This window comes from Dipteris shenzhenensis, chromosome 21, assembly GCF_047967505.1.
Source record: "Dipteris shenzhenensis isolate YYH24624 ecotype China chromosome 21, Dip_SZ_1.0, whole genome shotgun sequence".
Classification (NCBI taxonomy): domain Eukaryota; kingdom Viridiplantae; phylum Streptophyta; class Polypodiopsida; order Gleicheniales; family Dipteridaceae; genus Dipteris; species Dipteris shenzhenensis.
In genome coordinates this window covers 24,062,241-24,089,682 of record NC_141616.1, presented here as the reverse complement: position 1 = coordinate 24,089,682, position 27,442 = coordinate 24,062,241, and the positions used below count along the sequence as shown (strand labels likewise).

At 43.9% G+C, this 27,442-nt stretch overlaps 1 protein-coding gene across 1 annotated transcript in view; it reads left to right on the top strand.

Annotated features, from left to right (window-relative positions):
* The window catches only part of LOC147888660 (uncharacterized), a 70,699-nt gene extending 45,431 nt beyond the window's left edge, over positions 1 to 25,268 (top strand). The window contains exons 6-7 of the mRNA XM_087392340.1: positions 24,931 to 25,112; positions 25,200 to 25,268. Coding sequence (XP_087248466.1) covers positions 24,931 to 25,112; positions 25,200 to 25,268 — 251 coding nt within the window. The remainder of the gene's footprint in view (positions 1 to 24,930; positions 25,113 to 25,199) is intronic.
* The last annotated feature ends 2,174 nt before the right edge of the window (positions 25,269 to 27,442 follow it).

Genomic DNA, 27,442 nt, shown 5'->3' with positions numbered 1-27,442 from the left:
AGTAGGCCCTGGCAGTACAGTTGTATTGATGTTTCTCCTGCCCTGTGCCACACAGGCATGCCACGTGTCATCAAGGCTGTTCCAGCAAATAGTTCTCCAAGCCTGTTGTAAACTATTGCAATTATCTATCTAGGTATGCCTCCCTCCTAGAGTGCCCTGACCCTGTGTCCTCATGTGGGGGCTCACGAGCAGGTCATGACACTTCCACCACCCCCTCTCCATGACTCAACTGTAGGCCAATGCCGTGTAGCTAATGAGATGATCCAACTGATCTGTGGGAAGAGCCTTGGTAAAAACATTGGAGATGTCATCTCTGTTGGGCAGTAAAGCAGCTCCACGATCAACTCTCAAATGAAGTGATACTAAACCTCAATATGCTTTGTACAAGCATGGAATACCGGGTTCTTTACACTCGTTATGCAACTCAATTTGTCGTACATGATCACTGTCACCACCTCCTCAACTTCTATGTCCTCCAGTATCCATCTGAGCCAAACGGACTCGCATGCTGCTAAACGAGCTGCCCTGTATTCTGCGTCCATGGCAGACAGCATAACTGTAGGTTGCTTCGTGTATTCCAAAATTTGAATCACATAATCCTCCAAGCTCATTCCTAGAGCGATACATGATCCCATTAGCTGGTCGTGCCTCTGAGGTAGCTCCTTCATGAGATCCTCCCTTGGTTTGGATGAGAATTGACATAGCACTCCAATTGCAAAAGCTATGTCATGCCTGATATTAGTTAGGTACAACAAACTACCAACCATTCTGTGGTAGACTGATGCATCAATCGGCTAAGGCGTGTTTTCATTGCTCAGACCTCCATTGCGTTGGTGATTTTTTGCAATCTTGCATCTGAAACCTTTTCAATGCCTCTTGACAAATGAAAATGCCCTAAATCTGTCATTTCAAACTCTTGCATCAAGAGTCCTTTGACTCCTGGATCTTTCTTTTGTGATCACCTATGATAATTATATCATCTACATAAAGGATTACCATCATGGGTTTACCTCCTTTTGTGAAAAGACACAGGTTAGGATCAAATGGACTACGAGATAATCCTATCTCATGGAAGTTATCATCTATCCTCTAGTGCCATGCCCTCGGGGCTTGTTTCACCCCGTACAATGCCCTAGGAACTCTGGATACCTTCTTTTCATCTCCTGAATGCTAGAATCCTTCCGACCGCTCAACATACACTTCTTGAAACTCACCATTTAGAAAGGCAAACTTCACATCCATTCTCTTTGTTGGCATCCGTGATTATTCAAGTAGCCATGACAAGGATATAAAAGGCTTAAGGGGGGGGGATCATCCTTTCATACTAAACATAGAAATCATCTTATTGAAACGGGTATATATATATGGTGGAGAGGGAGAGAGAGAGAGGGTAGGCTTGGGAAAGAGATAATGATACTCAAAGAGAGACATAATGAAATGAAGCAAGAGCAATGAACAAAATGAAAGTGCTCACATGTAGACCAAAGTGCTTGTAGGCTTGATACTTGATTGATTTGACACTACACAAGTATAGCTCTTATCTAGAGCGCACACACACATATGAACACCAATGCATATGGGATAGCTCCCAATGTGACACGTGGTATCCATAGGACACACTAGACTAGAACTCACTTTTTTTTTTTTTGTGGGAAGAAATCTTTTATTGCTGTAGAATAATTACATTCATAGTTACTTCAAAAAACGAAGTAACTACTACTCAATTGAAGATCTCAGTATAAGCTGTATACACATCCTGATCAATCAAACGAGTCTGAAAACAATCATAGAATGATTGTTGTAGAGATCGTTTGAAAAAAAGAAAAGATGAAAATAGTGGATCACCAAAGACTCTATGATTTTTGTCCATCCATAAAGTCCATAGAGTCCAATAGCGCACCCATACAAAAAATAAATCAAAACCCTGTCTCTGTGGATGAAAGCCAAACAACCAGAAAAATCTGCCAAAAGTAACAGTAGGAAATCGCTGTCGAAGCCTTTGTCTGATGAGAGCGCTTCTCAATTCATTCGACTAGAACTCACACTAGAACTCACTAGAACACACCAAACTGACTCATCTTGACTCCATTTTGAAACACCCTCCCATGGAGGAAAGGTGAGTGACTACTGGAATGAAACCAAGAACAAAACATGACACGGATGGTCATTAAACTGTGCAATGACAGCCTAGAACTAGACATGGCTCCCATGCTATCTCAGAGGAAAGTGAGCATGGCTCAGAGGCTAGTGAGCATGGTATATAGACTCAGAGGCTCACTTAGCATGGCTCAAAGGCTCATCATGCGTGGATGTATGACAAATTCAAAGGTCTAGGTGACCAATGCACCCACATCCTAGAACTCAAATGCCAGGCCTGATAAATAGACCTATCAAAGCCAATGCATGGCTTCCACAGTACATCCCCCTCTTGGCTCCAGGGACTTGTGAGGGACACAGAGTCATACACAAGAAAATAAACAAATGAATACATAATTTTAGGAGGACTATCCAAGGCAGAGAACCTTATTGACTCAACACTCTTAATTTATTCCATTCATTTTTGGGAAACAACCCAAGGCAGAGTACCCAAATATTCCTAACCTTTATCTATTATTTCAGATAGATCATGCAAAACAATAGATAAAGCTCGTCGGTCAGGCTCAGTAGATGTGGCGTAAAGTTTCTCGAACTTGGCTTAGATTTACGTGGCTGAAGTAGTGGAGTCAAAGTGACGAAGTAATTTGTTATCCAACCTCATACTGATACGAGCCAATGCTTTCTTCTTAGATGGTATGACTTCTTCACGAGGACGAGGCTCCATGGTATCAAATCAATCTGAGGTAGTGAAGCGATGGACTAGTAGCTTCCACAAGTAGAAATCCCATGGGCAGAAGTGGCAGATGGAACAGCAAATCGGGGGCACCAAAGCGAGGCAGTAGACAGCTGCAAATGGTACTTCAATCGAGGGCAAAGGGCAGCTGCGAATGACGCAGTAGATGGGCAGTTTGTACGCAAATTAGCAGCAAGTTTGGGCGCACATAATGATGCCAATGGTCAATGTAGCAGCATCTCTCTTCAAGTAGGTCGTTTCTTAAAAAACAGGCTTCAAATGAGGTCGTTTTAAGGGCGACCAATAGTAGAAACATCTCCACAACAGTAAGCAACTATTTCCTTCACAAAAACACACCCAAAGCAACAAAAAAGAACTGTTTTTGAGCAAAAAACGGGCTGTTTTTTAGCAAAAAACGAGCTGTATTTTTCCTCTACAAAGACGCCCACTAATGCCCACAGGAATGGTGACCAAGTTGCTCCTTTGTGGGCAAAAAACCAAGCTCCATATCTTCCGAAGGTGAGGCTAAGGTAGGAGAAGAGAACAAGATGGGGAGAAAGGAGTGGAAGGCAGCTCAATCATGGAGGAGAGGATGGCTTCCACTTGCGGGCTTCCCTCATCCTCTAGATTGAGCATGGAGAAGGGAAAGGTAGGAAAGGAGGCTTTGATTACCACATGAAGGTTCATGGTGGAGAGGGAAGAGAGAGAGAGGGTAGTCTAGGAAGAGAGAATAATACTCAAAGAGAGACATAATGAAATGGAAATGAAATAGCAAGAGCAATGAACAAAATGAAACTACTCACATGTAGACCAAAGAGCTTGTAGGCTTGATCTTTGATTGGTTTGACACTACACAAGTACAGCTCTTATATAGAGCACACATACACATATGAACACCAATGCATATGGGATAACTCCCAATGTGACACGTGGCATCCATAGGAAACACTAGACTAGAACTCACTAGAATACACCAAACTGACTCATCTTGACGTCATTCCCTAACAATATATATATCCCTCAGAAACAGCAATACTCAATCACTTAAACTCACACAAATATTACGGCATCTAGAGAAGAAAGAGAACTCAGTATATTAACCCACTAATCGTGGGAAGACTGCTCAAGGATGAGCCAAGTCTATCCAGCCATAGATGTTGGGCAAAATAATAGTCAAGGATGGCTGCTCCTGTTGAGATTTATAGAAGAGAATTTCTGCCATACTCTACATAATCTGCGGGGCCTTTAGAGTCTTCAGTAGCTATCGAAAAGACCATAAATAGTATTCTATTTATAGGTACGAAGGGAGCCTAGAACCACAAAATAGCTGACCCAGTCTGCTAGAACTAGCCGACTTTTCATACACAATCACAGACTAGGTCTGATCCTGTGTATCTGACCTGACTTCTTCTGTACATTCTGGAAACTGCTGCTGCTGTTCCGTAGGCACCTACTACCAGGCCTATAAATAGGCCCTGTCAGTACAGTTGGACTGTTGTTCTCTTGCCTTGTGCCACGCAGGCATGCCATGTGCCATTGTGGTTGTTCCATCCCATGTTTCATGTTGAACCAATTCTTTAAACCTGTTGCAAACTGTGTGCAATTTATCTGTCCAGGTATGTCTCCCTCCTATTGTACGTTCACACCTTGTCCTCATGTGGGAGTTAGCAGGTGGGTCAATGACAGTTCCAACACTGTATAGCTCCAATCCAGTCTGTCTAGGCTTTCTCAGAGTCTAAAAGAAGTAGCAATATTGTGGTCATTATGCATGGCCCACCATTTTGAGTGTTAACTTCATATGGAGAGAGAGAGAGAGAAAGAAAGAAAGAAAGTTTATTAAAGTCTTCGGGAGACCGGAAGGTCTATGAGACTAAAGATAATTGATACAATGAGCATAACGGTGGCGGTCTCAAAATGGGCCAGCCAACCGTTTCTACAAAAAAGAGGTAATATGTGTCTACCTCCAGATGATACAAAAAAGAAGGGGGGGGCACCAAAAATGGGACAGAGGGGGGAGATACAATATATATGTGCAGGTGGTGATCATCAGAGACCAATCATAGAGGGGCCGTCAAATGGGAGGCCGGAAAAAACCCTGCGATAGATGATTGGCCTTTGACGTCACGCGGCCTAGTCGAGCTCGGTCGTCGGGGGCGGCGGGTGGCCCTGTGGATGAGGGCAACGGTAACCCCGGTGGGGCAGGCAGAGAGCAGAGACGAGATGTCATGGACCCGGATGTGTGAATCTGTCCGCTGGCACAGCTGTCGTGGCTCTGGCTCTCGCTCACGTCCGCGTCGTCAGCTAGACTGAGAAATGGAAGCAACACTACTTGGATTGTGTAAATAGCAAAGTACAAGCCTCAATTTATAGGCAAATGGTAGCCTTGTCTTTTGTTTTGTTTTGAGTGCCAGCTTTGTTTGTGTGAGGCACTTACACCCACCAGACAACTCATGGAGAACTCTTTCCCGCCACCACACTATATATCAAACAAGTCGCAAAACCAAAACCCCTTCCACACTAACACACTAGCCAGGACCTTGTTCACGCTGTAGAGTCCAAAATACCCCAACCAACCCTCCCTCGAAGCAAAGGGTGGTGAGATCCGTGGTAAAATGTAATAGATCTCCAATTTTTTTTTTCAAAATTATTACTTCATTGAGTATGAATGAAAGCTGCAAGAGCAAGCTCAGCTCAAATGCGGGAGTACATCATGTCATGCATGAGAGAAAAAATAGCTCAAAAGGAGCTAACAAATATCCAAGGTGGAGGCTGAAAATGCCACCTTAACCCTGAAGAAGACTTAGAGAAGAACGGAGATCCTCTCCAAACTCCGAACAAAGTATCTCTCCTAGCTGTAGCTGCTCTGGAGGATCCCTGCATGCTTGCCCATATGGCCATAGATTGGGAGGGTGAACCTGTGAACCCTCCATCACCTCCATATCATCGGACCCTCCAAAAATGCCAAGCTGCAATGCTAGTCAGAATCTCCCAAGATATGTCTACCGAGGCATGAGGAGCTCTGAAAGGAGTGAAGGGAACATCCTGGAGAGAACATGGCTCCATAGTGTCGTCGTATAATGAAGGATGAGTCTGAGTCATGTCCCTCGGAAAACACCTGAGGGCCAGTAAGAGATAATCATGCCACTGATCCCCAAGTCATGAAGAAGGGTGCTCTATGAAATATGCAAAGAATCCTAGCAACACCCTTCCAGATCGTCTTCGCTTGTCTGCACTCCTAGAGGCAATGTTGAACTGACTCAACTGTCTGTGTGCCATCGAGGACAAGTAGGGTCAGCCCCGAACTTGGATCTCCACAGGTTCATTGCAATCCACTGATCTCCAACTTCACTGCAATACTGCAAAGATGTGGTCTTGCTGTGTACATGTCCTATGGTACAACTATCCATAGAATCCTGTTCACACTATAGAATGCTTGACTTGGGATATGGGGATTGATGTATATGGAAAAATGGGGCAACGGATTGTCACACATAATTGAGAGTGCGTAACCGCCTAGCCACATGGGACACTCTTCCACACACACCATGCATGTGGGAGGATGCATTTATTGGGAGAGACCCCCTCTCTTAGCTATAAAAGGAGGGGGCTATTCCTTGATGGAACATGCTCATTCTTGTAAAGCCACCTAGCTATTACTTTGATTTCCCCTCCCATCTTTCCAATAAAGCATGACTCTCTTCCCTTAATGTCTCCATCTCTACATTCCACCTCCCATCATGTACATGCTCCTCTTCTCCCTCTTCCTTCCCCCTTGTGCCATAGTCCCTCTCTTCATTCCCACCCCTCTTAATCTTTTTTCCCCACCTATGTTAACGCTTCTTCCCTCACATTCTGTTTTCCTCCATGGCCCTCGAGCATCGCCATGCCTAGCGTCTAGCCTCATGCATTGAATTCTTTTCTAGTTAATAGAATTGGTGTGGCTGCTAGGATCGAAATCTCCACTGCTAGTGGTGTAAAATTCGTTACTCCTAGGGCTGGGTCTAGTTCTGTAGCACCTTCCGTGTGCGGTGCTTTGCTTCTGCGCCTCCAATCTGTGTATCTTCTGCTCGTAGTTCTCCGTCTTTGCGACTGTAAAACTTATCAGTTTCTGCGTCTTTAGCCTGCTGCAAGAATTGAGGGGGGTGCGGAGGGACAATCATCTTCTTTGAAGCGGGGTCAGACTGAACTTTATCAAACTTTTGAGCAATATCATGTGCTAGCACCATAGTTTCTGGATTCTCCCATTTGAGCTTGAGGCAGAATTCGTCACTTGCTCCTGCCACTTGCTCCTGCTACAAGGTAGCCCAACACATGCTAAGTCATTCCAGCTCGAAATATGGCATTGTCCTCCTGCGTGGCAATTAAACGGTCCAGGAGCACAGCCGCTCGATCCACATATCGACGCGTCGTCTCACCTTCTGACTGCTTCAAGTTTGCCACCTGCAGGTACACATTCTCTGGCTTCTCTTCTTTGCCGAAATACTCAATCGTTGCTGCTATTAACCTTGGCTAGCTTTGACGAACGTCGTCGGCCTGCTTCTCATATCACACTTGAGTCAAACCCTCTTAAAATGTGGGAAGAACCAACAGTCATCTATCTTTAGTAAGAAAGTTGAGAGAAACACAACGGCGCTTGAAGGCCACAAGATACTTATTTGGATTTTCTTCAACCCGTCCACAGAACATGGGAATGTCAGCCATGCTTGAAAAATGGAAAAGAGAGAGTCGAAATGAGGCTTATCTATTGGTAAACAATGGAAAGAGGTAGCTTGAACTGAAAATTAGGTGAAGATACATCCACAAAGCACACATAGGCAGGGTAGGGTGTGACTCGTGTATTGTGAAATACTACACATGAAGAATCTTCAGCATAGAATAGCTCGTAGATAATCTTAAAAGGACCAACCCTCATGATATCGCATCCATCTTTACAAGCGAGGATTAGAGACACGGCGCTGCATGAGGTTGTTCGTCAAGGCAAACAAGAATGCCATGACAAATGTCAACAGTTGGAGAGCTTGCACATCACCTTCAGCTTCTTTCAATTCTTGTAATCGCCATGCTATTTCTTCAAGGGGTGTGCGGTCTGGCATCCTTCTTTTGAGCAATGTCCTTAAGGACCTTTCTGATGATCTTCCGAAGTCGGTAAACTCGTATCAAATATGTCCAAGTTTCATGATGACCACAACCTTTGCATTCCTTACACATGATCACCCTCCTTCGTGGCTTGCGGCTTTGTTGGGATGGTGCTCCCACTCGGTTCATGTGTGATTGAAATACAAGCTTCACGTGCCAAGATATCAACAACTATATTTTGAGCTCGAGGGATATGCTGAATTTTTACCTCTTCAAATTGTTGGCAAAGTTCCAATGCTTATTGATGTCGTGGAACCAAGCCTTCGCTCCGCACCTTCCACTAACTTGTTCGCACACAAGTTGAGAATCTCCTTGTACCTCAAGTTGCTTGATGCGATGTTCTTGCACCTTTTGTAGCCCCAAAATGAGTGTCGAGTACTCAGTTTGGTTGCAAGTACTTACTGGTGCAGACTTGCTATAATAATACACCTCACCCCCTGGTGAAGTGAGCTTCACACCCACACTAGCAACCTTGGTCGAAGGTTTGTATGCACCGTCAAATTGGAGGAGCCAAGATGTCATCACACCAAGACTAAAATCCGGACATCCCAAGTTTCTCGGTAGTCTAAGATAGGTAGAAGGAGAGGGTGGGAAGAATTCAATACTTGAGCAAGACGTTCAACACCAAATAAACTTGCAATCCTTTGTTGATAGTTTATCTTTAGATTAAAAAAAATTACAACTTGAAGCTCAAAATGAGGTACAAAAGGTTGATTAGGTAGGGATTCCTTGGTCGAAACATTACCAACCATAGCCAAGCCCTAGAAACCTTTGTAATGAGATCGAAAAAAAATCATTCAAGACGGGCTTATCCACAGGAATTAATAAGCAGATGCGCCAAATCTCTCCCAAGCTTGGGGAGCATCCCACCCTTCGAAGAATGTCACCCTTTTAATTACCTCCGATGCAGCAAGTAGCTCGATCACTGCACAATGAGTAGAATTGAAATCAAAGTCCTTCCAATGTATTACTAATTCTTCACCTTGAATCATCCACGGTGTATCATCCCACCCGTCGTCTCCTTAAACAATGCATTGTACAATCAGTTGTTGAAGATCGACATGAAGATCAAGAAAGAGATCTCGTCAATCGGTAGCCGTAATGAGCGGAGGACCAAGCACCAAATCCTTTAACTCATCAAGAAGTGACATAAATATCCACCCTCCTCGTGTGGCGTGCATCCAAAGAGTGAACTTGAAAAAGTTCAGAATCTACGATCTAGTATCAGATATGAATAGAGCACATGAAATGAAGTACTTTTGCTTTTTACAACAAGAGGAAACTCCCTACTGTTAGAGAGTTACAGTTCATGAGATTTCACCATATAAGCAATATCTTTACACTTTCATCACTTCCTATTTGTTGGCCCATTGGTAAGTCTTCCTTTTGTGAATGGGGAGGTCTTGGATTCAATTCCCACTCCTTAATAAAAAGAGAGGAGAGGAGAGGAGAAGAGAAGAGAAGAGAAGGGAAGGGAAGGGAAGAGAAGAGAAGAGAAAGAGAAGGAGAAGAGGAAGAGGATAGGGGTGCGAGAGAAGAGGAAGAGGATAGGGGTGCGAGATCTTTTGCAGGAGCCCGAAAAGTCTGTCCGCGATGCGCAGGTGCGCCAGAAGATGCAGGAACCCAAGAAAACAATCGCGATCTGTCCGCGACGCGTAGATGCACCAAAGGACGCAAGAACTCAGAGAACAGTCGCGATTCGTGATCTGTCTGCGACGCGTAGATGCGCTAGCTGCAACAGGAGCATAGTATTGAACGTGATCTTTCTAGAGTGATGTTGATGTGAATGCAGAATTCTTTGTTGAGAAAATCCAACTATCTTTAGTTGGACTGGCTTGGCTTAAGTCTCCACATTGCACAACATCTACCCCTCCAAACGGCTCCAAATGGTTGTGTTTGATTTTGCGCATTCGCATATCTATTGCTAGAAATGTACTCTGCACTACCAGGGAAATTTCATTGATGACTAATACTTCTAACCCCGAATATAGTGTTGATAGTGCTTGCAATTTCTCTGGTTCAATGCAGTATAAGTTGATGCGAACAATGGCAAATGTAAAGCTGAGTGTATAGTACATCCTCCAATATTGTATGTGGCTTTTCGGGTGTATGCTATAAGCAATGCTTTAGGGCTATTAGTATCATAGAAGCGCTTGTACGAGAAGAAGCAATGTGAATGTTTTCCCCGTTCCAGCATTATTAGATAGGAAAAGAATGAATCTTTGTGATGGGGTGATATTATTTATTTGACATCCTCTCATATGTTTTGGGAGCTTGTGTATGTAAGTTTGTACGTTTTGATGTGGCTTGCATCTCAGTTCCTAAGTCGAATTGCTCTCCTCTATGGCTTGTATCAACAGAGGTATCAGAGCTGCCAGTGTTGTGGTTGCTTCTTTCATTTTCATTAATCGGTGTTATTGTTTTGTTAAAGTTGTTGTAGTTTTTGTCAATTGTTTCATTGTTAGCAACGCGCATATCATGCCAAGTGATATGAAGCACAATGTTTTCTGTTTTTTTCTTCTTTTTCTTTTGTTTCCCATGCTGGTAAACTCGGATGTATATTCTGCTAGACAAATGTCGTCAAGTTTCGGTGTTCTTTTGAGGTACTTAGTTATGTAGTCATCGAAGAAAATATCCTTGCTTTGTGGGTCCATTTCTTGTAGTTTTCTTTTACGTTTCAGCAAAAGAGTGCGCTCATCCATGACACTTGATTAGACGTATGTAAATTCTCTGGTGCTGCTAGTTCGTGGTAGCAAAAGTGTGAGGTACACTGCTTGCTGTGAACTTATGTGCTGTGTGTTTATGATTGTGTTGCCCATTTTTCAAACTCTTTCATTTGCTGGTGCCTTGGATTTGATTGACTGGTTCAAGGCTTCATTGACAGCTTTTGTAGTTTCTCTATCCACGTTTGCCATGTATGATGTACAATATGTTGCTGCCCCATGACGATTCAAAATGAATTGTATGTCAGTATTAGCAACCCATAGTTTAGATATCTTAGCGTTGAAGTTGTTTGTGTATTTGTCTTTTGGATCCCTTCTCAATATATACTTGGTTGTGTTATTGTACATCAAGTATGTGTTGTTTCTTTGTTAGTGCTAGGCAATGCAAGAAACCAATAAAGTCTAACTTATCAATGTTAGGTTGGTGTAGTGTCTCCAGGACATGCTTTGCATTTGTAGCATGTCTTTCGTTGTCTTCATTGTTATCTAGTGGTGTGAGCAACTTCGTTTCTCACATTGGTGGTCTAGGGAATCCAAATCGGCATCGCTTCTTCTTGAAACATGTTCTTCTGTGTCTATGCTTTTGGATTTCAATATCACACACATCAAGCGAACTACTGTCAGTTGTAATGTATTTGTCTATGAACTTGATGATATCTTCCGTCTCGTCAAATGTTGAAGTGAAGGCGCTCCATGAATCCACAGTAAGCCATGGTCATGTTGGCTTTCTCTTTTTTGAAATTCAGTCACAAAGAAGTAATTCTCCACGCTGCCAATTATTCCCTTATCTTTCACTAGAAGGTTCTTTAAAGCTCGGAATCTATGCACATAGTATCACGCTGTCATAAATGGGTCGGATCTAATCAAATCTCTAATTTCCAAAGATGTTCATTCTTCTGTACTTATGTTATTTGGATCTCTCAAGTAGTGTAAGCATTCTATTAAAGGTGCCCAGAGTCTTTCAGCTGGAGATAGTGTTATGAAGAATGTAGGTGCACCAAGCTGTTGCAACATGGCAAAGAGGTTCTTCTTTAGCTTGTTCTTATAGTCCATGGATGTTCACAAGCACACAAAATCCCTATATCGGATATTTGATTGTAGTAGATTTTCAATGTTTGTGTCAGCTGTAGCATCTTTTGTGCACAACGCATCCTCTTAGCTGTCCTTTACGCATTCGTATCCATATTGATGATAGTATTTGTTTAACCACATGATCTATAGATGCGAGCTAGTCATTGGCTTTGAAGATTGTGCAATCGTAGAAAATGACATGATCCAAAGGTGAATAGGCTCCCTAGTGTGTTATGCTCAAGCAAAAGTAACATGACCTCGGAAGGGTCCATCGGCAATTTTTCCCCTTTAGAGGATCAACAATTGTAAATAATATATATTGTGCTTCATGTATATGGTTAAAGGTATTTAATGTCAAGGTCATTGATGAGGGTGATTTGCATGACTATGTGGGTCTAAAGGACAAAGCCCATGGGAGGGAGAGTCAATAAACACTTTTTCTCTACACTTGGTCCCAGACATAGTAGAGAGAGTGTTAGGCAGCTTATTGACTCTGACAGTGTTTTGCAGTCTCATCCAGATACGTCAACTTTCTATGCCTCCCTTCTTTCCGCAGATCCTAACACATAAGCCAGAGATATGGCTAGAGATGAGATTTGGTAGAGTTTACCTATGTTGGTCACACCAGAGATGATATGCTCACTTGATGCACGCTTTACCAACACAGAGTTCAAGAATGCTTTCCCCGCCCTTCATAAGGGCAAATGCCCTGGTTCCGATGGTCTTACTCCTTTTTTTACAGCCTTTTGGGATATGATAGATGATCATATTACTTCAGCCCTGCAGGGCATTTGGGACTCGGGTGAGATGCCTGACTCATTGACCGAGGGACTCATACACCTTATCCCGAAAGGTGGCAACAGGAATTTTGTATCCCATTGGAGACCCATCACTCTTTTGGGCACTCTGTACAAAATCCTGGCCAAGGCAATCAGCATCCGGTTGCAGCCCCTTCTTCCAAACCTCATCCATGATACTTAGATAGGCTTTGTGCATGGCAGGAGCATATTTGATAATATTTTTTCCTTTTGGGAAGCCACAGAGTGGGCAGAGGCTGGCAGTTCTACTCCTGGACTTTGAGAAAGCCTATGACAGAGTAGATTGGGGTTTTCTTGAGGGCACTCTTCTACGGTTTGGATTTTCAAATGCATGGATTAGACGGGTGGCCTCCCTTTACAGATCAGCCCACAGCCAGGTTTTGATTGGAGGGGTAAGGGGTGACAGGTTTTAGATTTCTAGATCAGTTCGTCAAGGATGTCCTTTAGCCCCCTTCCTCTTTCTCTTTGTGGCAGAAGCTATGAGTATCTTCCTTAGATATCAGGCTGAGCTTTATGGGTTGAGATTGCCCTTGAGAAAGGAGCAGGAGCTTCTCGACTATGAGTTGGCTGATGACACTGCTATTTTTATCGAGGCCTCTTCGCAGTCACTTGATTCTTTCCGAACAGCCTTGGATATTTTTTGCTCTGCTGCAGGGGCATACATTAATTGGCATAAATTCTTTGGCTTTTGGATCAGTGATGAGGACACTCCAGGCTAGGGAGTTGACATTGGCTTTTCTTGGATTCAGAGGGGTGTTCCTGTCAGATATTTGGGATGACAGGTAGGATTGGGCATCTCTCCAGCACAGTAGTTTGCCCCAGTACTAGAAAGTATAAGGAAAAAGCTCCTTTTTTGGAGCTCAGCCAAACTCGACCTTGCCTCTAGAGTTGTGGTAGTGAACCAGGTTCTGTTGGCCACCCCCTGGTTTGTGTGGTCTTGTTGGTGCTGGTCTAGGGATTGCATCACTCAGCTAATTAGACCAGTCAGGAATTTTTTATGGAGTGGACTTGATGGCACGGCAGATGTTGTAGCGAGGGTGGCCTAGGAGACCATTATTCTCCCTACATGGGAAGGGGGCCTTAATATCATTGACCCGGACTTGCAGTGCAGGGCATTGCTTTGTAAGGTGGTGGTGAGGGGACTCATGCCTGGGCAGGAACCTTGGAAGGATTTCTTTTTTGGACGCATTCAGGCTTGCACACCTACCTTAGGAGATGGCCCTCGCTGGATTTTTACTTCCGCCCCTCTCAGGTCTCCTGCCTCTCCTCTCATGACTGCCATCCTAAAAGCTTGGGGGAGCTTCAGGAACACTCTTCGAAGGGTTCCGCCCTCTATCCTTGAAGAGATTGATAGGCAGCCGATCATTTGGAACGATAGTATACTTAATAAGCATGGCAGACCTCTGGGCACTTCCCATTATATGCAGTGGTCTGGATGGGAGAGAGGCCCCGCCTACACAGTAGGCACTTGGAAGGCTTTTATCAGGCTACCTAAGGATCAGAGGCTACACTCCGTGAGTCACCTCAGAGGGGTAGCACGCAAGATTCAGCAGATAGATGCAACCATCCCAGTGGAATGGACAGTTGAGACGCCTATTACTTCCACCACTTAGATGGGAGCTTTTTCAAGGATAGCAGTTCCTCTACAGATGATCGCTCTTCGAGGTCTCGGGGAATATGCTCTGGTCTTTGACGTTGGGGATGGAGGTATACTCTCTAGATCCACGAATGATATTCTTCTAGAGGTTGCCTTTCAGCCTGTCAAGATTGCTGGTTTTGTGGACCATGGAGCGGGTTTGCAGTGGTACTTGGACCCCGACCCTCTGCTCTTGGCCCTAGGATCCTGGAGGTTGTGGTTATATGGAGGTGCACCTATCAGGTGCTTGTAGTGGGACCCAGGAGAGTGGGAGTGGATAGATCATGGGCATCGAGAGAGAGGGATTTCCTTCTTTCATTTCACGGTTGGTAATGCCAGGAGATTTCAGCTGAGCAGTAGAGGTTGGGTTCCCTCTAGAGCCCCCCATTGGGATAGCTTCTTTATCACGGCAGATTTGCATAGGAATTTATGGAGGAGGCTCTGGAAATCCCTCAGAAATAGAAAGATCACTCTTTTCTTTTGGCTTTCTATTCATGGAGGGATTGCAGTGAACCTGTGGAGATCACGATTTGGGGCTGATCTTACTTGACCTCGTTATCATTTTGCAGAGGAGTGAGTGCGACATTGCCTTTGGCACTGCAATAAAGCGAGGATTGTTTGGAAAGGAGTTGCTCGGATCTCAGCATTTTTCATACTTCCCCTTTCTTCATGACTTGGGGCTCAGTCGCATGGTTATCCCTTACTGGGCCCCATGTGTTTTATGAGGGTGAGCCTTCTTCTTGGGCACTCTTGATCCGCCAACAACTGATAGAGCCCTGCTCTCTTCAGGAGATACCACATTTTCCTTTCAGAGCTTCACATGTTTTAGTGGACACCTCTTGGGAGATTTTGGCTAGCATTTCCTCTTGGCACATTTGGAGAGACAGATGCACAGAGGCCTTGGATGGCACCCAGATACACCCATCACAGGTGTTCACGGGTATTTGGAGTGACACAGTTCACACTTTGATAGCCATATGGGCTAACATGTAGGGCCCTTCACAGGCAGCCTCTTCTAGGAGGACTGTATTTCTTCGAGTTTGGAGGGGTTCTCCCTTTTTCTCCGAGGTTGCTACCGGATTGAGATGGCACTATCAGCCCCAATCCTTTCTTTTTAGCTCTTGAGCTTTTCATGCATCGCATGGTGTATCCCGTATTCCCGTATGGAGCTTGCTCTAACGGTTTTCTTTAATACTTAAGAGAAGTCTCTTTTTTGGAAAAAAGGACAAAGCCCTATGTGCTTCTACTTGTGAATTGTGCCTGATGCATAATGCAAACCTTCTGTCCTTATTTGTTAGCTTCACATTGTGCTATGCTTTGGTATGATGTACACGGTGGAATCATATATTGCCTGGCATGTCCATAAAAGATAGTAGGAAATGCTATTTCATCGCAATGTTTGTCCTTAAACCTGCTTAGCAGTGAGAATCCTTTAGAGGGTGCAACTGCTATAGTGCTTTCTGAAGGAACATGTAGCAAGCTATCTCTAGGAACGGAAAGGAAAGATTGCAAGCATAATGGAAATGAACTCAAATGGAAGTAGGCAATAGCAATGAATCAAAATACTCACATGTAGATAGCTTGATGTTGACTAATATGAAAAGACTCAAGACAAGTACAACACTATATAGTGTGAGCCTCTAGACTCTAGAAAGTCACAATGCATATGGGATAATCTTCCATATGACACGTGGCACTGTCTAGGACTCACTAGACTATAAAATAATTCCTAGGGACCTAGGACACACAAATACACTCACTTTGACTTCATATTCTAACATCCCCCTATGAAGGAAAGGTGAGGGACTATTGGAATGAAGCTAAGAACGGAACATGACAATGATGGAGTCTACTGCTCTGTGTACCCCAAGTAGCTCAGAGGCTCAAGTGAAGCATGGCTACTTGACCCGACAAATCGGTCTTGGGAAATGCACCAATATCCTGAAAGTTGGCCAGGCTTGATAGAGAGACCCATCAAAGCCAATAGAAAGGCTTCCACAATACATCCCCTCCTGGCTTCATAGTAGGCTTGCTAGGAAGCCACACACCACTCGTGTGATTGTGGCTTTTTCTCCTTGCCACTAACAACATGCCACACTTCATCTTTCATAAGTACAAGACGCATATTTGTTTGCCATGTAGGGAAGTTCTTACAAGAAAACTTCTCGAACGAAATGGTAGTTGATTTGGAAGACTCCATGGCTGGAAAAGAGTAGAAATGCCAGTGTAACTATGGAAAGATCACCTTCATAAGTAATTCATGAGCTGGAGTAGGTCTAGAACTTCTTCATGGCAGACAGCAGAAGGACAGAAACTATAAAATCAGCAGAGCAGCTCCAAGAGAATGATGCGCAGAATACGGGTACTAACTTGCAGGCAGCAGCTGTAAGAGCAGTGGGCAGTTTGCATCAATATCCCGGAAGGGATTTGTGTTGTGCACCTTAATTCCCAGGAAGGGAATTTTGGTTGGTATTTGCTGCATTTTCTTTTGTAGTTATGGCTGAGAACAATCCCAATGAAGTGTTTGGAGTCCTCACACAGGAGGATAAGTTGGATGGTACCAACTACTCCTTATGCAGTTTTATGGTTTGCAATATCTTAGTTGGCAAACACTTACGGGATTATGTCAATGGGAATGAGACACGGCCAGAGAATGTGGTTGCATCTGCCACTCCTCCTCAACAAGGTCAAGAAAGGGGTAGAGAACAAGCTCAAGGTGCAGGACAAAAGATTAGATGATGCACTTGCAGTTTCTTCTCCCACGCTGCTATGCAGAATGCGGAGTTATGGCATGCTAGATGTGGGCATATGAGTTATGGCAGCTTGATGACACTTCAAAAACATTCTATGGTTGATGCTTTGCCTCCTTTAGAGTCACCTGCCCCTCATGCGTGTGAAGGGTGCATACTTGGGAAGATGCACAGGTTTCCCTTCAAGAAGGATGGTGCAGTATGAGCTGTTCGAAAATTACAGCTCGTTCATAGTGATGTCTATGGTCCCATGAGGACTCTTACATTGGGTGGTTATCTCTATTATGTCACATTTATTGATGACTGCTCAAACTACACTCGGGTCTATGGTTTAAAGAAAAAATCAGATATGTTTAAGCATTTTCAAGACTTTGTGGCCAAGGTTGAGAATGAAACATGCCTATGCACAGATAGAGGGGGGGAGTATATGTCTCATGAATTTATGGCTTATTTGAAAGAGAAAGGCATCACACATCAACTTACAATGGGGCTTACCCCTCAACAAAGCTAAGGGGAAGAATATAACTCTTATGGAGATGGATAGATGCATGCTCACAAGCAAAAAGTTGCCTCACAGGTTTTGGCTTGAGGGTCTCATGTGTGGCAACTATGTTTTCCCACTAGGGCCTAGAAAACAAAGACTCCTTATGAAGTTTGGCATAGGAGAAAACCTTCAGTGGAACATTTTTGTGTCTTTGGATGTGTTGCATATGCCCATGTGCCTGTTGAGTTTCGACATAAGCTGTCAGACAAGGCACTTAAATGCTTATTTGTTGGGTATAGTGCAGAGAGCAAAGGTTATCGTCTCTACAATCCTGCTTCACGCAAGATTTTTGTCAGCAGAGATGTAATCTTCTCAAAAAATTTAACACATACACAAGCTGAATTTAATGTACCAGCTTCCTCTACATCAAATGCTGTTTTTGAGGGGTTAATACCCATTGCCTTGGATTCTGCATCTGACATTCCTGCTGAAAATCAGAATTTGCAGCAAGCTCCTTATGTTCCACATGCCCCGATTCAGCCACGGGCTGATTTAGTTCCTCCATAGGCAGTGAAAGATGTTGTCAAGCAAGAGATTACAGAAATACATGCAGCCAAATCTGTTCCCAATTGGCTGCTCCAAACTCTCAGGGAGAGTAAGCTTGATGCTCCTTTGTCGGGCAGAATTCATAGTGCGGCAAGGCACGAAGAGGGGGCTCTTTCTATTGAAAGAGCTTATGCAGGTACTCTTCTTGATGAGGAAGAGCCTGATACTTTTGAAGAAGCTAAGGACAATGTGCATTGGATGAATGCCATGCAAGATGAGTTGCAGTCCATTGAGAAAAATAAGACTTGGAATCTTGTGGATTTGCCACCAGGAAAGAATGTCATAGGTACTGTGATGCCAAAAATTGATATTTTTAATTTGGCATTGGTATTGTTTTTCTCTATGTTTGATAAGAGTTTGAGTATCAAAGTGATAGCCTAGCGGCTCTCACTTATTTCTATTTTCTATGATATTGTATGGGATGGAGAGGATGAGTGGAATGGCTCATTGTAAATACCATAGGTATGAATTATAAATACCTTGGTATGGGGTGAGAGTTATTCGTGTATGGAATATTATGGAGTTTTTTAGAAAATAGGAAGAGTGAGTCATATAAAGAGGTGGGCTCATGTCCATGTGTTCCAATAATATAAGAGAGGCCACATACCAAGCATGTGGAAGGCATGTGGAGGAGTGTGAAGTCAAAAGGAATCCTTCTAGAACTCCTATGTGGAATAAGGAGGATGTGGACATGTGAAAAAGAGAGGGTCCCTATGGGCTCCATGTGAGGAGACTCTTGACTTTCTTAATATTTTAAGAGTCTTGAGCATCTTATGATGGGACACATGGCAAGAGTAGCCAAAAAGGACATGGATAGTGACATATGTGCTTATGTGATTGATGGGGAAAGGAATCTACACGCAGCAATTGTAAATGGGTGAAGGAGGGTAACAAAATCTCTATAAAAGGAGCCCTCCTCTCCCTTGTTCATCAATCTCTTCCACCATTAGGCCTCATGTTGCTGTAGCTCTAGTCTCCCCAAGCCTCTTCCATGAGCCTTCTCTCCCTCTTGTAGATATTCTCTTATGTAGACTCTTGAGTCCATCTCTCTCTAGTTTATTCTCTCTCTATGAGTAGTCTTGGAGCTTCCGCCCCCTCTTGTATGTATGAAACCTCTTCTTCTCCCTTGTGTTTGTAGTGTTGTTGGAGTGGATTCTCACTCCATTTGTAACGAAGGTCACTTCAGGTTCTCTCTCTCTTGAGTGTCTCTTCCCTTTTCTTTCTTTCAAAGCCTTAAAAGTTCTTTCTATTCGGCTGCTTATTGTGCACACATGGTCCATCTGTTTCCCGAGCCACCATGCAAGCTTCTTACCCTCTTCTAGGCGAAATCCATGAGGGGTGGATCATTGATGAAGGTGGAGTCTTGAGGGAGCATCCTGCTCAGGCGAAATTAGCTTGGGTGGAGGGCAGTTTTCATGATAGTTTGACCCCCTGTTAGTGTTTTGCTCATAACTTTCTGCTCAGTAGTCCAATTGTAATGAAATTTATATCAGCGCGAAGCTCTCTTTAAGATGCATGTTTGTATGTGATCAGATCTTGAATCAGATACTGCTGCAAAAAGTTAGGATTCTATGTGTCTGACAGTCTGTTTTCATGACAGTTTTTACCCCCGTCTAGTAAACTGTCCATAACTTTTTGGCCGCTTCTCTGTTTCTTATGAAACATATATCAGCGGGAAGCTCTCTTTAAGTCGCATGTCTCTAGGTGCTTAGATCTTGAATCAGATACTGCTGCAAAATGTTATGAGTCTCTGTGTCTGACAGTCTGTTTTCATGACAGTTTTTACCCCCTTCCAGTAAACTATCCATATCTCTTCAATCGTCTGTCTGTTTTCAATGAAACTTATATCAGCGCGAAGCCCATGTCAAGGCGCATCTCTTTGTGTGATTGAATCTCTGATATCATGTCTCTACTGAAAGTTATAGGCCTCTGTGTCTAATGACAGTTTGTAGAGTGTTTTGAGCTAAGTATAAAAGTGTCTATGAAGGAGGTGCAATGTTTCCTTGGAATCTACCCATCCGACCCAATCAGCCCCTTCAAACTCCTCGATATATATCAGTTCATGTCATGTTGAGCCGCAAGATCTTCTTTCAACAATGTATCGCTCTTCTCTTTGGCGCAGACCGGCTCGCTGAGACTATGCTTGATTACAGCATCACTTGGGATGTTACCATCTTCATTCTCATCTGAGGGAGGAAAGTATGGTGTGGTATCTTGGCATAAAAGCTTCTTTCTAATGTCCCATTATCAATGATAAATATCTTTGGCAGTCAGTTCGAAAGCAGCAGGAAGTGAAGAGGTGCGTGAAGTTTATTACCCCCAACTTCATGTCACAGTACCAAATGGGTTTTCAAAGTAAAAAGAAAGTCAGATGGGTCCATTGACAGCTACAAGGCACGGTTGGTTGCAAAAGGCTACTCAGAAGAAGGGCATTGATTATGACGAGACATTTGCTCCTACTTCCAGGATGACCACTATCAGATCAGTTATTGCTATGGCTACACATTGTGATTGGAATGTTCATCAGTTGGATATAAAAACAGCTTTTCATAATGGAGACTTGTTGAAAGAGGTTTATGTTAAACAACCTCTTGGCTTGGGAAAAGATGTTTGTTGAGTACACGGATCTTTGAATGCAATCAAAAGGCGGTTCAGTTTTGGAGTTTTGATTCGCTTTTCCTTCTTTCACCCGTGCCTGTATTTCGAGTATTGGAAAATAAAAAATTTGTGTGAAATTTTTGGTGGCTTTGCTTGGACAGGCAGATTGGTCCCAGAGAAGTTGTAATTTGAGTGTGGAAGCATGAGGTCATACAAGAGAGAGAAGTTTGCAACCTCAGAGTGAAAGCTTAAGATTAGGAAGGGAGAACTTCAGGTGGAAATGAAGAACAATTGAGGGATAAAAGGTTGATGGAGTTTCTATGTCGGTAGTGGGAAGGTAAGGCTGTTTGGTTGTTTCTAGGACGTAGGTGAAGAGCAAAAGGCTTATGCCTATCCTTTAAAAAAAACCCCACCATCTTACGCGATTGTGCTGTCCCCCCTTTCTAAGGACCTGCTCAATTCTCCTCCTCCTTAAATAAGGTTTTGAAAGCCTTCCAAGAGCCCACAGTGGAAGTGGGACCTCTTTCCCATCTAGACCATTGCATGTAACCAGAAACACCTAAGGTTTGCCATGCTCATCAAGAATCAAATCATTCCACATGACATCATCCTCTTCATATGAGAAGGAAGGGATCCTCTGAAGGGAATTCGTAAAGCTTTCTCAAGCTTTCAGGATGGCATCCATAATGTGGAAGAGGTGTGGTGGAATTTCAATTTTTTTTAAAAAAACAAAAAAGAGACTTCTATTAAGTAAGAAAGAAACTCGCTAGACCAAGCTCTGAGCGGAAATACAACATCATGAAATCATGAGGATAAATAAAAACCCCTCAAAGTGAGGTGGAAAACAACCAAGGCTGAGGCTGAAAGTGCCACCTCAACCCTGTAGGAGTCTCAGAGAAGAAAGGAGAATCCTTCCATTCCCTCCTAGCTGAGGCTGCACGGGAGTCTCCCTGTATACTCATCCATACGGCCATCAAAGTATGTACGGTGTCTGTCCAGATACTAGCCAAAGTGTGCGAGGGATGAACCTGAGTACCCTCCATAGCCTTTGTGCATCTGGCTCTCCAGATATGCCAGGATGCTATGCTCGCTAAAATCTCCCAAGAAGTATCCACAGAGGCATGTACATCTGTAAAAGGAAGGTGTGGTATCACATCCAACAAATAGGACTCTATCTGATGACGTCGAACCAAAAAGGCCCGAGAGGAGTCAAGTCTCTCATAGAATACCTGAGACCCTGTAAGAGAAAACCAAGCCACTGAGCCCCATATCATAAAGAATTGGGAAAGGGCAAAGTGACTGAAAATCCTGGCTATCCCCATCCAAATCATCCTCGCCTGTCTGCAATCCCATAAACAATGCTGAATAGTCTCCGAAGCAGAGAGGTAACGAGGGCAAGTAGGGTCGGCTCCGAACTTCGATCTCCAAAGGTTCAGTGCAATCCCACCATGGATAGAAAGCCAAAAGAAGAGAGTGATCTTTCTATTCCTGTGGGATTTACAGAGTCTCCTCCAAAAGCACCTTTGCAGATCCGCAGTGATATCAATTGTCTCCCAATGAGGAACTCTGGAAGGTCTCCAACCTCTACTACTGAGCTGAAATCTCCTGGCATTACTGATCATGTAACGGAAGAAGGGGATGCTCTTCTCTTGATGCCCTGCGTCAATCCACTCCCACTCTCTAGGGTCCCACTGCAAATACCTAATGGGAACTCCCCTGTAGAGCCAAAGCCTCCAAGACCCGGTGGAGAGTAGCCGAGGGTCTGGGTCAAGGAACCACTCTGAACCTGATCCCTATACCAAAAGACCTACAACCCTGATAGGCTGAAAAGCAGACTCAAGCAAGATGTCCTCTGTGGATCTGAGCAATCTGCCACCATTCTTCACAGTAAAAACTAAAGCATCCTCCTATGCATCTCGAAAGGCCAAAACCTGAAGCGGAACACCACCTCTCGTAAAAGTACATGCCCAAGTGGAGCAAGTGAGTGGCATATCATCTGTGTCTACCCACTCCTTTGGAAGGGCTGCCTCAATCTGCAAGATCCTCCTTGCACTTTCTCTGAGATGTCCTGTCAACTGAGACTTGGTCTCCTCTGGAAGCCTGCAGAAAGCTTTCCAAGACCCCAAAGATGATGCAGGTCCCCTCTCCCACGTGGACCACTGCATGTAGAGTGAAGCACCAAGTGGTCTACCATGATCATCTAAAATACTGTCATTCCACATGATGGGTTGCCTATCAATCTCTTCACGAGAGGAAGGAGGAATCCTCCGAAGAGTGCTTCTAAAACTGGCCCATGCTTTCAGAATGGCAACCATGAGAGGGGACAAAGGTGATCCGAGGTGTGCTGTGGTGAAGATCCACTTAATACTACTCATCCAATCTCCTCCTGAATAAGGTGTGCACCTTTGTATGTTCCTAATAAGAAAGGCCTTCCATTGTTCCTGCTTGGCATAAGTCCCCGCACCACCATCTTGCATAGTAAAGCTCTGCACTGTAAATCTGGATCAATAATATTGAGACCCCCTTCCTGTGTAGGGAGGATGAGGGTCTCCCAAGCCACCCTGGCTAAGATATCTGCTGTGCCATCAAGCCCACTCCAAAGAAAATTTCTGATCGGTCTCCTGAGCTGAGTGATGCAGTCCCTAGAATAGCACCAGCAAGAACAAACAAACCAGGCCGTGGCCAAGAGGACCTGGTTGACCACCACAACTCTAGAGGCAAGATCCAGCTTGGCTGAGCTCCAAAAAAGGAGCTTCCTCTTGATGCTCTCCAACACGGGAGCAAACTGCTGCATGGAAGAAATATCCAAGCCGACCTGGCAGCCCAAATACGTGACAGGCACACCCCTCTGAACCCAAGTGAATCCTATGTCAAGCCCCCAAACTGGAGTGTCCTCATCACTAATCCAAAAGCCATTGGATTTATGCCAATTTATCTGTGTCCCCGCCGCCAAGCAAAATAAATCCAATGCTGTCCTGAGAGAAGTGAGCGTTTGTGGAGTGGCATCCAAGTAAACTGCTGTGTCATCTGCTAACTCACTGTCAAGTAACTCCTCTTCCCTTCTAATGGGAAGTCTTAGTCCAATGATGTCAGCTTGAGATCTAACATAGATACTCATAGCTTCGGCCACGAACAGAAAAAGGAAAGGAGCAAGGGGGCATCCTTGACGGACTGATCTGGAAATCTAAAATCTCTCACCCCTTACCCCATCAATAAGTACCTGGCTGTGGGCTGATTTTTACAGGGAGGAAACACCTCTGATCCAAGCATCAGTAAAGCCAAAACGTAGAAGGGTGCCCTCCAAAAAACCCCAATCTACTCTGTCATAAGCTTTCTCAAAATCCAAAAGTAGAATGGCTAGATTCTGGGCGCTCTGCATGGCCCACTTTGAGGCTTCCCAGAAAGAGAAAATGTTATTTGAAATGCTTCTGCCATGCACAAATCCCGTCTGAGTGTCATGAATAAGATCTGGGAGAAGGGGCTGCAATCGAGGCTGATTGCCTTGGCCAGAATTTTGTAACAAGTCCCTAGAAGTGTGATAGGCCTCCACTGGGACACTAGATTTCTGCAACCTCCTTTCGGGATAAGGTGGATGAGACCTTCTGTAAGCGACCCGGGCATCTCACCAAAGTTCCAAATACCCTACAGGGCTGAAGTAATGTAGTCTCCAATCATATCCTAGAATGCAATGAAAAAAGAGGGGGTAAGGCCATCCGAACCTGGGCACTTGCCCTTGTGAAGGGCTGAAAGTGCAGTCCTGAACTCTGTGTTGGTGAAAGGTGCATCAAGCAAAACATGCATGTCCGGTTTCACCAACAAAGGGATGCTCTGCCAAATAACCTGTCTAGCATCCTCTCTATCCCGTGTCTCAAGATCAGCAGTAAGAAGGGCGGCATAAAAATGTGAAGCTATGGAATTTCAAATTTGAATTTCAATGACACAGAAATTGAAGTGGGTTTGTATCAACATGTGGTCTAAAAGGCAGGCTGGTCCATCCAGATTGCAAGGCTGAAGGGTTTGATCACTTGCTAGACCTCATAATGGCAGCCTTTAACCTTCTATTGTTTTTCATAGGGATATGATTGTACAACTTCCAATGGAAATTTACAAACTGTGAGAATGGGTATCTTTCATAGATTTGATGTACAACTCCCAATGAAAAATTTGCAAAATGCGAGAATGGGTACCTTTCTTTGATGTAAGGGATTGACAAGAGGATGATGGGAGGTATCCTCTGAAAAAGCTTGGCACTAAACACTTATTTTTCATGCTATGCAGGTGCAGGTTGGGTATATCTGTGGCTTCAAGAGAGAAAGCTAGACGGGCAAGATATGGCAGTGCATAGAGGGTTGCACAAATGTCTAGATCTCATAGAAAAAGACCCTTCCACGATTATTACTCCATCCCATGAGCTTCAAATAATGTGCCTTCTATTTATGATACGTGCTTTCCTTTCTCTGGTAGGCAGAAAATCGAACTTTTTGTATTTATGATGTTAATCCCTCCTTTTCTTTTCTTACATGTAATTTTCTGGATGGACTTTAAAGCCTTCTGAAATATGGTATCCTATTATTGCAATAAGGAACAATAAACAAACTGATGATGGAAGATTGTGAGTCTGTCATTAGTAAACAAAATCAGAATCAAGTATTTTCTTTGCTTTCAAATTTTCTTATATGATATCCAATGAACAATATTTTAGAGTTATAACTCAGGTCCAACTCCAAGAAGCATCATAATTTTGGTGCTATAAGGGCATCTAAGCTGTGGACAATAGCGTAAAATGAAAAACTACAAAGGCTCATAAAAACAAAATTGAAGACATCTTAATGATAAGACCACTTTGCAAAATGCAGCCTTGTGGTAACATAAAGTAGGCACCCACCTTTCTACAGAGCTACTTTCTCCATTTTCTCACACAGGCTTTGGGTCAACCTGGGTAAAACCAAGGTCATGATCTTCAATACATCTCGAGCCATCATGTGCGGGGTCATCTGTTGAGATAGTTTCATCATACACTTATCTTGGGGTTATCTTCTCCGGACCGAGCTTCACTATGAGACCCGCGATGCAAGCACGCTTGAGTAGAGGGTATGCCTCATTGGCCAGGCTAGAGAGGCAGTGCTTCCGCTCACACTTTCAGGATCCACGCACCAAGGGGTTGCTTTTTGACTCCTTGGCTCGCCCAGCGGGGATGTACGGCAGTCCTTGTTGGGGGCCAGACTTGTCGGATACAGAGTGGACTCGTGTGGAGCGGCTACAGGTTCTCATGCTATCACGGATGATTCGTGGTAAGTCATCCATTCCTCACCAGATCATTCAGGCTGAGTTTGGGTCACCCCCTTTACAGCTAGATGCTGCATTTCAGGTCATCACATATCTGTACCGAGTTAGGGAATATGGGGATTATACCTCAGGGCGTAGCAGGCTACCATGGATAGCTTTATCCTCTTCTATGGCACTTGCAGCAGGAGGAGATCAGAGGTGCTGGTATGCACGGAGAGATGGTTTGAGCGACTGGGGCTCCACATGGATAGACTACCTCCCTTCTAGTATAGCATGGATGCTCCGTTCTCTCCCCTCTTATCACACGAGGTCAACCAGGTTATCCATGAGGATCTACTACAGCTACACACTTTTCGGACCTTGTTGGAACCGAGTGAACTCCTAGTGAAGCTTAGCTTCTACAGAGATCACTTCTTACATATCACAGCGGAGGGTTTCATTGACCCACCAGGATACACACAGATTCACCTACCCCACTCGATGAGGATCTCTCTTGGGTAGTTCCGGGTCTCTTCACATGACCACCCCTGAGAAAGAGTGCTCTCCAGCATAGAAAATGTCATAGCCACAGTAGTGTCCTGTCTTTCCTGCATAGACATGTTGGTTATGTTCTTGTAATGCCACTATGTCAGGCTGAAATCTATTGATGTACAGCCACACTTTCCATTTCCTACTGTCACACATTCCCTGGACATTGAGTGTAAAACATTTGATATGAGCAGTCATATTTACAGATATTTATAGTAATATAACAACTATGTACAACAGCAAATTTCATGATGTCAACCCTGCATTTCTATCTCAGGGTTAATGTTTCTCCCCTGAGAAGAAATATCCACTTGAGGAGTAGACAGCAGAGCAGCAATCTCTTCTTCATGGAAGAGTGTTTTGCTAGCTGTCACTGCAGCCCATGTGATCCCAATTCCTGTATTGACCTCTGGGGTGTTTCCATTGGAAGACGCACCATTCCAAGTACGAGGGGGTGGAAGTCTTCTAGCAGAAATAACTTTTCTTGGGCTTTGCCATCCATCAATTGGAGGTTTCTGTCCTTTTGTCGAGGGTTGAATAGCAGGAGGTGAATGTGAAGAAACATTCCCATTTGAAACCACTGGAGCTTTGCCTTTATCCTGAATTCCAGAAAGCTGTCTACTGCCTTTGTTTTTATTTGCAATAGAAGTAGGAGCATCCTTGGTAGGCATTTGAACCGGTAAAACAGCAGGAGGCATTTTATGTTGATTCATTGGACACTGTGAAGCCATGTGTCCAAATTTTTTGTAGTCAAAACAAGCCCCTGCAAATAATCCCCATTTCAATTTGTAAAAGCCACTTCCCATGTCTACATTATTCATCGTGACTGAATAAGAGTCCGGTGTGGGATTATCAGTATCCCAAAGAATGCAAAATCGATTTGAATTGCCATTAGGCCGTGGTGGGCAGACCACTTTGCCTAAAGAAGCTGCAATTTTAGGCAAGAGTGAGGCCATGCATTGTGGGAAATCTATAA